We start from the raw sequence: 14,139 nt of genomic DNA on the forward strand, positions 1-14,139 counted from the left end.
ATATGAGATTTGTTGCTTTTGACTTCAGATCTCCTTGTTCAAACTGATTATCTCACCTTAAGTGAATAGGTAAGTCCTTGTGCTTCCTTTTATCCACTACTTATTTCCTATTCCTGATACAAACAATGCAGTACCTTTGGGTAGGAATTGAACAGGGTGAACCCACAGAACCACAGATATGAACTGCAGGAGGGCAGTTTGGCCAAGCTCCCACTCTGAGTGGGACTAGCACCAACACCAGTGAAGTTGGCGGGCCATGGCTTTGCCTGTCTGAGCCCTAAAAGCTCCAGAGACGGAAAGTACATGGGCCACCAGACAATATGTTCCTGAACTCCATCACCTTCTTGCAGAATTTTTTCATAAGACACAACTTGAAGTACTCAGTCTGGAATTTGCCTCTTGCTATATCATCTGACATGATAGAGAATTATCTTTCCCTCTTTGTAGCTACTCTTGCAGCATTTTTGTCACCACCTTTTGTCACTGCAGCTATAGGTTGCTCTTTTATTCCCTCCACTGTTTTTTACTCTCCAGTAGGTCAAGGATATTGGTGATAATATCACTGATATTAATAGTGACAATAACACTGATATTTTTGAAGGCTTTGGGTATCAATCATCCTAATTGATCTTATTTTAATGTTTCTAGGGATATACACATTACAGTTATTAGACCTGGGGTTTCATCTGGACAACAAAGAATGACACAAAACGTAGCAGAAATGCAAAGGAAAACCCAGATTACTGACTCAATTTAACTATTTATTCATTCTTGGCAGAGCAGCTGGAGAGACTGGCTGACTTTTGGACCAAAAACAAAAAGGCAAAAACCTTAAATTTGTTTATTTCATACGACAGAAATAATTCTGAATATTCAATGCCACCTCTTAGAAGGACAAGTAAAAAAAAAAATTAAAACACCTTTGCCTGGTTTCCAGTGAAGGACGAAAGTACACCACAAATACAACACCAGAAGTTAAACACTGAAATGTGAGTGCTACCATCTCATAGGTTTGATTTATTATTTTCATAATTTTATGCTAAAATTACTACAGTAATGAACTATAATGGGAAAGCTGTCATTTTCAAAAATCTGCTGTTCATCACGTTGTCTTTATGTTTACTATTAAATGTTTTGTACACACAGGTTATCTGATTCAAAGAAACCTTGTGCGTTAGCGCTGTTACAGATAATAATGGAAATTCTACTACAATTTTTCATGATATCCACTTTTATACAGTTGCAGATTGTTACAAAAGAATACAAACCTTAACTTTATTATCATTAATCAGCATTAGTAAATATAATTGACATTTTATACAGAACCAGCTTTAAGTAACTTATTGGCAGCAATACAGATGTCTCTTAATATTACCCTCTGGCTAGCTATGCTGTTTGGGCGCCAGAGTGTCTGCACTAATGACTTGGAATTAAAATCAAATAAAAGCTGAGAACTGTAATTCAGTATAAAACAAACAACTATGCTTAGTATCAATCTTTATATATATAATTTGGATATATCTGGAACTTTTTAAATTTGCAGTTGGTATAAAACAGTGGAAGTGTTTGAGACTAGATAACAAAATAGGATAGAGAACACGAATCTGATGTTCCCAGATTTGTACACTTACCCTTAGGCACACCATAGGAATTGGAATGAGGAGAAAAAGTAGACAGTGTAATTAACTTTTCCTTGCCTTTTTTTTTAAACAACAACAAAAAGGCAGAACATTTTAGACAATATAAATAGTAAAAGCACACATTTTTCTGCCCTTATTTTTCATCTCAGCAATTTCTGTAGTTTCCTGAGGATTTAATGTGCTTAGGCATGAAAAGCACCTAATCCTTAAAAAAATTTCCTATGAAGACACGGATTATGTTATCAAAAAGATTTAAGAAAACCTGCTTCACTGTACAACTGGGAAAGCTACTCTGCCTCTCAAAGCCTCATGTCCTGACTTCCAGATATCAAGTAGCGTTTTTTTCCCAGAGCATATATGAGCCCTCTCTTCCCCACACCACCCATGTATGACCTATTTGACTTCAGCTCTGGGAAAAAAAAAAAAAAAAAAATTAGGAGTAAAGCCAAAATACTTTCTGGCACTTTTCTATTTTATGATGGGGCCTCCAGGGGCCACCACACATTTAAGCCCCCTGAAGGGCTACTGATAAATCTTGTTGCACGTCTCTACTTTATCCAGTTTATCCCCACCCTTTGCTTCAATAATCTACGTTTAAAGTCACTATAATTTATTTTTAGCCAACTCTGAAGAAGAACATTAGGATCTAGCCCTTTAAACATGGTTTATTTTATTCATATATTCATTTAAAGAAGTCAGTTCTTTTCTGAGCTCTCATTTTGGTAAGACAGTTAAGAAAACAAAAGAACGTATTTAAGCAAGAGTAGTAAATATTAAACATTCCAAAGAATACCTATATTGCATGGGAGAGACAGAAATTTTATTATTATACAAATATATATGTATATATAAAGTAATCATCTTCTTGCTTCATGGATCTGATCTCCTCCATGGAGAGTCACAAATCCACACGATAGCCCTGAGTGCTCAGATTTTGCATTTGCTTCTCTGATTTTACAATAGCTGAAAGATATGTAAAAACTCATGTAGCCAGACAGCTCCCTACTGACTACACATCTAAGCAACTTCACATGCATATATTATTCCAACCAGTGAAAGCTGGAAATAACGTATGCCTTAAAAAAATAAAAAAACCCATACTTGAAAGGAGTCTGTTCTGGTTTCTATGTGAAACTCTCAGAGCTCTTCCTGACCAAACTACATCCTTCTACAGAGCACTGCTATCTCAAGTAGGGACAAGCCAAACTGTTGAGTTATACTCTGCTGAGTGAAGGGTGGAAATTTCTTCAAAAACTTACAAAGATGACTACAGTAGCACTTTGTTGTTGAATGCAATTCAGGGAAAAAAGTTAATAATAACTACTACTGTTTTGCTAGTGTTATCCTGGAGGGTTTTTTTGATTCTCTCCCATTTCTAATCATAACTCCAGTAAATGACCACTGGCCATGAAAAGCATCCAAATGACTTTCATTAAAAACAATAACCTATCGCATGGACCAGACTGACATAATTTTGTTCACAGAAAAGAATAAAATGTCCAGTTCACTGTTCCTGACAGTATTGCTATGATAAAAGTATACCTGTAGTGTGTCCATAGTTGCAGTGATTACAACTCCTACTGCTTCCCTAGCTTAGGAAAGTTAATGGTTTAGTTATCCAACCACACCTCAGTTCTTAAAAGTGTTGTGTTTAACTGAGGAAGTGAGGATGAATTAAGATGCCCTCTATAAAGAGGTCAAGTGAATAACAGTATATTGAATTTAGGGTATATAATCATCATTCCCACTCTGCATCTCCTTCCTCTTCTTCTTCCCCTCTCCCTAAAATGTAGTAAGACGGGAAACCAAACAGGCTTCATATTTCTGAAATTGTGATGGTCAAAGTTAAGAAAATCTCTCCTGGTAGACTGTGAACCAAGATTTTTCAGAGACTTAAAATTCACCATATTTGGCCATGTTTCAGAGCCCAAACAAATTTCAAACCATGACCAAAACATGCAAAAATCTGAAAACTTCAAAGGGATATTAGTACAGGAACTGGGGTTTGTACATGCCTATTTTCTTTTCATGGGCACAACACCACACATTCTCCTAACTGAAATCATGGGATGTACTGATAAACTGCAACAGATTTCTACATGGCAGAGATGTCAGGCACAGGTAATTCCAACCTAAATCATATAAAACAGCAAATCTATAGGTTATGGAACACAGGATCCTATAAGAGAAGATGTTAGCTGTACATGGTACTACCAGAATGTATGTCCTCTTCCATGACTCTAAAAGACTGTTGGGTTTATATGTTAAAGATTGTGAAACGAATCGTGCGTATATCTCACGTCCTTCAAAATCATTATTGATATACACACTAGTTACTAGACTGTGATCTAAAAGATACCTACAGGGTACTGAAATGGAAACCTACAAATTCTGTCCAAGTGCTTTTCAGAAATTGTTTGTTTTCATCTTGTTCCTTGTCAAATACATAATGCACTTTTGTTCTAGTAAAACTAAGCATTTTGTACATTCTCAGCTTCTGTATTTTTTTTTCCTTTTAGCACTAAATATTTAAACACATTCAACCTAAAAATCTCAAGCTAGTAATCTGCTGCTTGTGTCTTCCCCCCCGAGGTGTAACTATCAATGTTGCTGAAGAGACATTATAGAGATTGCAGTTACAGTCCTACCTGCCCACAGGCCAGTCCCATGCCTCGCTCCCCCATACCATGAGGACATGATAAATTTAACTCCAGCGCATCAGCACCAGCAACCTATGAAACATGTAGAAGGAAAAAAAATGCAGAATTAACTTCAAGTAATGCACTCTTTCCTGTAGCATTTACTGTTCATGCTATATAGACTTCTTTAGACATTTTATTTTTATTTTTTAAAGAGAGAAAGCTATGGTTATGATACCCTGAAAAAGAACGTGTTGATCATTACAGACAGAAATTTCAAAAATTTATGTGGTTTCCAAAAATTATTAAGGAAATTAAAGTAAAAAATAAATAAAAAAGAGACAAGGACAATAAAGAGTTCGTTCTGGAAAATGTTAAAAAATGGAATGTAATTGCAGGTCCTCAGAGCAGCACTGAAAGAGAGGTTTGGCAAGCAGCGTTACACAGGTGTTGCTGTGCTCTGAAGAACTGTAACTCAGGAGTAAATTTTTCTTTCTGCTTTAATGAATTTAGTCTCCAAATTTTCTGCAGGCATCTGTAGTGTGTTATAGTTTTTGACATTAAATATTTTTCTTTCTGAAGAATAAGAGAGTAATAAAAAAAAGTCTATACAAACATATTATTCATGCTAATTTCTCTTCATCACCCTCTATTAGTTAGAATTAAAAAGGCAAGGGAGCCAAGTTGTACAACGGCAGCACAAAGACACGCTTCTCTTCCTTTCTCCTGAACTGCTCCGCCTGAGACAAACATCTCTCCTGTTGCCTTCCACGTGGCTCTAACTAGGATTTTGGTTTGCATTTGCATTTTGTTTTTGCTTATTGAACTGGAGTAACTTCTTCCTGCTGTGTGGCCACGGTTCAGCAACTCCCCAAGTGCGTGAGCAGGGGAGAAGCCATCCATCACTTTCAGGAATCCTCCCCGTTCCAGCCAGTTCCACAAGTCTGGCCATGCCGTGCTGCTGCCGGTGCTGTCGGCCTCCCTGACAAGCTGACCTTTTGTATGAATAGGTCGCCCTCCTGCTGAGAGGCACTGCAGTACCTTCTGGGGTTTCTGCTCTCTGGAAAGCCACATCTATTACCTCCTAGGTAGGATCCTACGCATGCGATTAAATATCACTGCTCTTCAGCTGTGAGCTCCAGAGCATCCCAAACTAGTGTGCTGCTCTCCACAGAGCCGACACCAACAACTACTTTCCTGAAGAATGTTGTACCACATACGTTACACATCATTGACTGCATTTAAAGAACCACTTTTTTCTAAAGGGGTAGCACAAATACAGGTACGGATTGGAAATATCTGTCTTAAAGTTGGATAGCAGTATCACCAAATTAAAAAAGCGGGAGCAAAGGGCACAATAAAGCCATTCATCTCAGTCAGTTTAAAAGTGGCACTGCTCCTGTCAAGCACAGATTTCAAAAAATGATTTCATGGTCAATTAGGTAAATACAGGTATAAATTGAAATAGTGTCGAAGATCACCAAGCTAACTACTGATAATGTTTAATTTCACTTCCCTAAGTCCCCAAAGTGACTTTTTTCCTCACAGGTTTAAAATGCTCTGAGAAAATAGAGAAGTGTCATCCCACATCATCATAGGAGGGCTTAGGACACTGAAAAAACAACAATGTCCAAACATTCTGCCATATGAAAACACAAATTCAAAATATACACACCTCTATCCACAGATATATAAATACATTTTTAAAAATATTTAATACTTATAAAACATTTAAATCTGAGCTAATGCTAGCAATAATGACAAGCTAATTTTTTTCTTTGCTTAAATGTGTTAATACTATGCTATTTATTTCCTCTAGATAATTTATGTGGAAAACACACTTTAATTTAAATATAACAACTTTGCATTTCATTCTGATATAGACACCTTTCTGAATGAAATTATTGCAGTCTTAATCAAGTATTTCTTATACTACTCCCTATGGACACAGGTACATGTTATTAAATAGTTTTTCCCTTCAAATTGAATAGAAATTTCAGGTGCATAGTCTGTTTGCATTTCTGTAAGACTGGACTTATACTATAGGAAGCCTGCTGACTGCTATTATATATGCTGACTTTCTCAGCTATCATTTTTGAAAGTCTGTATTAAAACTAGAATAGCATTAAATGAGCCCTTTATACTTTAAATATTCAAGAGTTTTATATTCAAAATTTCTTCTGGTGCTGTCAAACTAGTGTGCCTGTAGGCAAGGTAAGATCAAGTTAGGCTCTCAAAGGTAGAATTAAATTTTATCAGGGCATCCGTCATAATATACAGTTTGCTTAAAATGCAAATAAAAAGTATATAGATTCAAAGACTAAAGGCTTTGCAGGTACTGCTTAAAAATCCAAGGGACCATTTTTATGGAACAGATTTCCTTTAAATTTACATTTCCATCACTTTAATGAAAACACAGAATAAACAAATTATAATGGACATGCTTTAAATTCTCATTTTTCTCTTTGAATCTATTTCTTTCAAGAAAGTCCTTACTGCAGCTCTTGTTTTTAAGGAGAATTTAAAAAAATATGCAGAAACACAATTAGGAAACCATTACCTCAGCCATTTTTGAAAGTTCAGTCCAGTCCTCCCTGCTATAGCTGCACATGATACTGGCAATCAGAACCTGTAAAGAACATACATGCAATCATTTTAAGCCATGTTACCACATTCTGTAATACAGCCCGTTACTGTGACTCCAGGCTTTAACTGCCACAACCTGCACATGGGAACTACCAGCTGCATGCCACCAGCTATACAGTGAAATACAGCTGCAGATTTCACTGGGGATGACACACAGTATATAAACTCATGTATTGTATCCCTGTTTTTTAAGATGTCTGAGATAGGCTTAATCTGTCACCCCCTCAGCATAACACTTCTCTCGAACCTTCCCATAATGCTGAAGGTTAATGACTCATTCATTTCAGGCAAATACTGAAAAGCACAGTGTAGAAAAATTGTTCAACACACACAGTTGTTGGAAACTGCAAACTCCCAAATTATCTCCATAAGAAAGATGAGATATTTAGTATCTATAGAAGGCAGGGAAAGGCACTTTAAAAAGTAAGGCAGCTATGGAGAAAACTGGACATGGTGAGGTTACATTCTATTCATTTAAAAGGACAATACCACTCATCATCATCATTATTTTCACTATTTCCATTGTTTTGCTCTGATGAATCTCTACAATCAATCTACCACCCACCTACTTGCAGACTACCTACCCATCCACTCTTCTGGTTGACGTTTGCAGGATGGCAGTCTTTTGAGAAGGAAAGCATTTGATAAAGCACCTGCCTTGCCTGCAGGTTCCCATTTGTGTGCACCTCTGGCATAAATATAAGACCAAGTTTTTCATTAAGCACACACAATCATTACTGGTCATGCTTTTATTTCCCTCTGACAGAGGAAAAAAAGTCTCTCTCCTACACCACAGTTTTTTTAATTGTGAAAAATCTTATATAGCTTTATATGTCATGACAAAATCTGCTCTGTGTGCTATTTGAATATTCAAGACAAATTGAGTACTCTGGAAATACACAGCAATCTCTTTTAAAGGACTCTAATTGATTTTTAAAAGCAAAAATTGTGAAAAATCAGTTCAAGAAATTATATATGAGAAAAATATAAAGCAACTGGAATTTAGCTAGAAACTATCTTGTCAAATTCATACTTTTTTAAAACTAACTAAAGCAAAAAAAAACCCAAACAAACAAAACAAAACAACCCAGCAGCTCAGACACTGACAACTTGATAAAGATTTTCACACTTGCAGTCAAAATCCAAAGTATATCAGAAATTCGCACAATTGAGCTTTAAAACAAATCAAATTTTTTCATCAGGGAAAGTTATAAGACAACAAGGGTGGCTGACTATATTCATAAGTAGTTGAGTTACATTACATCAAGTGTTATTAATGAAATTTGAAAATTCTGCTGGGAGTGTACAAAAGAGAAGGAACAAGATCTGTGATGTTTCAAAGAGCTCTTAATTAAGACAACATGTTTATTTAATACTGATTAGTTTTAGCATTCACATTTAAAATTAAGTACATACTTTTGACAGAAGCAGTGGTTTACAATAACAAAAATAACTGAAAGCAAAAATTACATTTCTGCCATGACTCTTCACGGCAAAACCATGATCTCAAAGGGAATAATGAAAATTTTAAAATAGCAGGGATTTTATTCTCCTTTTCCCCCCCACTGTTCTCTTATAACTTGAAATGAAACTTAATTCCTAGGTGGAAACAGACCTTCCAGCCCTCTGCTAAAAAAACTGTCCTTCCTCAAGTGATTATTCTTCCCCAAAATGCCTCTACAAACTTTTCATTTGGAATCAGTACCCATGACAAAAAAAATAATAATTATCACGGGTGAACATTTAGGGGAACTATCTGTGATGCTTGAGGTTTGAATCTACTTCTAAAATCACACATGGGAACTTATAAAGACATCACAGACTCTTATCACCTACTACCTAGAAAGAGAATAGCAAGAAAAAGGAATAATAAGTGATAAAAATCAGAGGTTTTATTGGAAAGTAATAAACAGAAATTGTATCACATTTCAGCTTCTTAGCCTCTTCTCACTAATTTTTTTTTTTTTTTTTTTTACATCTTTGGTGCTTACAATGCCATGTACCACATTACCACCCCTGCAACTTTAATGGCCTCAAATGGTATCTCTTGAAAGCCCAGCATATGGCCCAGCCCAGGTGCATCCATGGAGAGCACATCCTTCCTCCTGATTCCTGAAATTTGCAGTGGCAACCTGACATAAGCTTAATTACAGTGGTTTGAGCCACAAGTGCGAGGCCGCACCACGCTTCCTGGCTTACAAAAGTGGGCTGCTGACAGGGCTTACAATGAAGCTGCTGCTAAAGTGTAGTAAGTGGTAAACGAAGGTTGACTAAATTGCAGCTTTGTCATAGCTTGAGTGTGGGCTGCCTGCGTACCGTGCATGATTGAAGCACAGTGGGACCCCTGGCCCTCTCTTTTTTCCAGATCAAAATCATAGCTGGTATGTGCTGCGCCCTCCTCTTCTTCATCCAAACTGCTATTTTGCCTGTTGCCGAGAGATCCCGCCTGCTCTGCCCTGCGCCCAGGAGCGCAGCAGCCCTGCAGACACTGCTCCTCCCTGACGATCACTGTGACACATGTCACAGACAAGGTCCTTATGCCCTGACACTACACAGGGCGATCCACAATTTCTCTGAATGCCCATAAAGGGACAAACACGTTTGTAACATCGGACACTGTTCTGTGTTCAGAATTTTCTTGATCATTCATGGAAGAAAAAGGTCCACAATAAAGCTTTTTTTTTTGTTGGAAGGAAGGGAGATGGAAAAGGGAGGTTATGTAATGCACCAGGTAGGACAGAATTATAAGATGAATATACTGTAGCTAAAGCACCTCACAAAAAGCTACATTTCACACAATTCTATAACTAATGCATTAGTAGTTGTTCTACTTAAAAGAACACTGACAAGGTACTTCTCCTAATCCTTAAAATATTTTTCTCCCTGTTTATAATAATCCCCTGGAAGCTTAAACTAGAATCTATTTCCCTAGTGAACATTGTTTTTTTTTCCCCTTCCATTATCATTATGTGGATGTCTCATGAACGCAATAGCAATAAAAGAAATAAAAAGGATGAGGTTTGTCACTGTGAATGTTTTCAAGTGATCTTTATTTCCTAGCACACAGAATTCACTGCAAAAGGTTGCAAAACAGAAGGAAGGAGAAAAAAAAAAAACAAACAAGTGGACCTACTTTGGGTCAGACAATCCTGAGAAAATCTATTTAAAGCCAGACAGCAGTAAAACTCTAGGTTGACAATTACCATTTGTCCTGTACTGACTGCTCTGCAGGGAGTAAGGGAGTTTCAGTACACTCAGTCTGAAAAAAATCTCAGGAGGCTGGATTTAAATGTGAACACTGTCAATTCCTGTAAATTTAGGAAAACATCCCAAGAGACAGAACGCAATCACAATCCCCTACCCTCATGCCTGTAAGAACCAAATTTATTTTGGTCATCTCATACAGGCCAGAGCCTGTATCTGTTCCTAATTTACTCTTCCAGGTCTCTGTGTAATCTACCTGTACTTCAAGAAATTCAGCCACTGACTTAATTCCTGCTTTCTCTTCCCTACCTGTCCTTTCTCACTGCTGTATTAGACTTGAGGGCACTTCTGCACCAAGTGTCCATAGACGCTCCATTTAGACACTGCTGCTGGCCACAACATGCACCCCCTTCTGATTTCTCAAACAGTTGCAAAAATCCCCAGTATTTTACTTTTTATGTGCACAGTCCTTGAAAAAACATAGTCTTAGCATCATCTTTAAGGGACTGTTCCTCCGAAAGCTGTAAAATCAAGAGGAGCTTTCAAGAAGACTGGAGAACTGCTTTTTTAACAGCTACTTGTTTGGGAAGCAGAGATATGGAATAGGATAATTGCTGTGTAAAGAGAGGGTGCAGAGATTGAAGATGACATTAAGAACCATATTTCAATACCACAAAATTATTGTTGATCAATCTAAACTTCAAAATGTTTTTTTATTTGGGCCAGATGGAAAGACCTCATCCTCCTTTCAAGACATGTTTCTTCTTTCAAATCAATACAGTATAGCCTTGCCACACGATCTGCTTAGCCTGAACAAATGCAAACATTTTTAAACAAAATTCCTCAGGAAGCATTTACTAAGAAGGAACTTAGCACTGAAGATATAATCTTTCTAAAACAAATGGTAAAAATAACATTATCACTCACCAGTGGAAAAGACACCTACATCCATACCAACACACAAAGACAGGAGAACTTCTTGGCAGCTGAATCACCATTTCACAGCATTAAAATCCCCATCTGTCTGAATGAGGGGTACATACACTCAGTTTTGACCAAAACCCATACGCTGTAACAGGCCAACTCACTCTGAACTCACAGGACTTCCTGAAGGTTTTGAACATGTGTAGCTACAGCAACATGTGGTCCACCACGCGCTTGTTGAAAAGTTAATAAAGAACGGTTTACAGGGCACTTTTTAGCTATTTCAATGGCACGATAAATAATCTTATAAATATCTACATGGAAAACACATCTGCTGCATATGGATTTCTCACAGTTCTTCACACATGCAAGTCAAACTATCTGACCAGAGGCCAGATTCTGCCCTCACAATAGCTCTTAGATGCAGTCTCAACAGCAAAGAGTGCAAGGCAATACCAACAGCACCACAGGATTTTTTGGGTTGGTACAACTCACACCACTAGCCTTCCTCTGTAACTCTGCCTCTTGCACAGCATCAGGTCCAGAACAAGTCTCAGCTATGCCACATCATGCCAGCAGAAAAGTTTTTGGAGACTTACTCCTGCTTGGTGCCACTTGTGGCAGTCCTCTACTTTTCAAAATGGCCACTGGCTGGCAAAAAGATAATCCTCAAAATCATCCAGCCAGAATTAACTACGTATAGAACACTTGTAAGTACCCACTGTACAAGATAAGAGTACAACTGCAGTAAATATTCTGTATTGCACAAATATGCTTACATGTACAGCAGTGAAAAACAACAGAAGCACAAACATTTGCTCCTGCAAAAATAACCATCCAGAAACCAGCCTGATTTTGATGCCTTGTACACCCAACCTGGTTTCTCTTTTTCTGCACATTCTTGTTGCAAATTTTGATTTATTGCAGAACTGAAATAAAAATAAGCTTCTTATTAAAAAATACCTAGAACATCAAATCCCATGCAATAAGAAAGTTAACAATTGTAAAACCTGTCATGTCCCTGAGAAGCAGAGGAATTATCTTGTTATCAATTTAATAATGGGACATTGAAGTAAATGATGCCATCCACTGACATCAGTAACACTGTCTCTCCTGGGAAATTCATGTTGGTAGGAACTGTCAATCTAGATGGATATGGACATATGAAACATTGTACCTTCAGTCCATAAATCTACTCGTCCTATGCTGCCTTAATAAAAAGATTCTGCATGATGATAAAGACAAGCAATGCAGACTGTCTTGACATTGCTGACCTGCAATTCTGCTTCTCTTCTTTTTTTCTTTTTTCAGGCAATTTACTCTCCAATAAATAATTTAACAAAATAATATAAGAAAATTTAAGTAAAGGAAAATAAGACAAGTAGGGGATATTAGTATATTTATTATGCTGCTGTAGCAAACCTTCTGAATAAAGCCCTTTCTTTGCCTTGTTACTTTATACTGCGATCTCCAGTTTGTTTCTTAAAGTGAAGCGGAAGTGAGATACAACAGATCAAGACACAAATAGGCCAAACATTATCAGCACACAAATAAGTCTAGAGAAGATGATGATAAGAGTCTGAAAATACTATGATTTGCTAACTGCATCACATACAAAAAAAATCAGCATGAGCAGAAAACAGCAAAGATTCTATTCCAGGCTCAATGGAGACACTTATTTTCAAAGGCAGTTATTTTCATATGATGATTCTGCTACTATCAATGAGATCCATCTATTTAATGAGATTATTTGAGTACACTGGGCTACAGCTTCAAATTAAGGTCTAGAGTTGTTGGGATGTAACACTCTCAGACAAACAAAACCCAAAGGTTATTATGAAGAAATCCATTTCTTTGTAAAATAACAGAATGCTGTGGAGCACAAAGCTAAAGACTGTTCTTTAGATCATGCTGCACCTGTAGAAAAACAAGGGAACTACTTGGTTTTGTAACTGCTCCTCTACCATGTCAGACTCAGCACTGTATCAGCCACTATCAGGGCAGGAGTTGAGCTACCATGCCCTTGGCCCTGCGTGTACACGTAAACATATAGGCACAGATTATGCACGTGGAAAGTGTGGATAAATGAAAAGCTAACTTAATGAGAGACCAGCTAACTTGAAATATGACCGAAAGATAAGTGAATGGACAAGAGAAAAAAGAGACCTTCTGATGCATCTCCCATGACTCAGGGCACTGCTTAATTAAAATGTGGTAATTTACGAAGAGTGAAAAAGAGACTATGGAATATGAGTTCCCCAAAACATACATATAATGAAAGAAAATATAGCACCTGTATCAAACACTTCAGGAAAACTCAAATATTTTACATGATCAGAAGAAGTATGTCCACTTTATGACAGACTGTTGAAAATTTCAGTGCTTCAGATAAACCCTTCAAATTACATTGAAAATTATCTGTTTGGCTGAAGACATCTCTGGAAATTTGATAGAATCTTTAGGATTTTATTTTGCATAGGAAACTTATCCTAGTTCAACCTTTAGTCTCTTTGGTAATGAGTGAAAATGAATACATGGATGAATGGAAATTAGCAATAATGAATGGAAAAGACACAAGTTAATAAAGGCTGAATCCAAGAGAAGAGTGAAGACAGGTACTAATTTTTTGGCAGTACTTCTCACAAACAATACCTGCAAGCCCTTTTGGAACTGGCATGCCCCTGCTGTATTTCTGTATTTCCACACTGATTTAATATAAAGAGAAAGCAGAGGAGGCCAACACAATATTGGAGAAGCTAACAGAAAAAGGATATATCTAATTCTACAGTATTTCAGACACATGCTATGACCTGTAGCAAAAGCTTTACACCAGGGTACTGACACCTTATTGATTCTCAAGACCACATAAGGAAAACAAGGCTGGCAAAAGGCAGCACAAATCTGTGCATTTTTTCCTCCACCTCTAGAAATTTTTCTCTTATCAAATTCTCTGCCCAGATGCACACAGTCCTTTTTAACACTGTTCTTTGAGCACCTCGCTAATTGTTGTTCTTTATTCTCACAATAGCACAGGCAACTCTCTGCAGGGTGCCCCTCTGAGAGGGGAAGCCAACTGGAGACAAATA

At 37.2% G+C, this 14,139-nt stretch overlaps 1 protein-coding gene across 1 annotated transcript in view; it reads right to left on the bottom strand.

Moving 5' to 3' along the window:
• The window catches only part of DPYD (dihydropyrimidine dehydrogenase), a 338,464-nt gene that overhangs the window by 103,162 nt on the left and 221,163 nt on the right, over positions 1-14,139 (bottom strand). Inside the window, 2 exon segments of the mRNA XM_032695866.1 lie at positions 4,289-4,372; positions 6,840-6,908. Coding sequence (XP_032551757.1) covers positions 4,289-4,372; positions 6,840-6,908 — 153 coding nt within the window.

Source organism: Chiroxiphia lanceolata, chromosome 9, assembly GCF_009829145.1.
Source record: "Chiroxiphia lanceolata isolate bChiLan1 chromosome 9, bChiLan1.pri, whole genome shotgun sequence".
In the NCBI taxonomy this organism is placed as follows: Eukaryota; Metazoa; Chordata; class Aves; order Passeriformes; family Pipridae; genus Chiroxiphia; species Chiroxiphia lanceolata.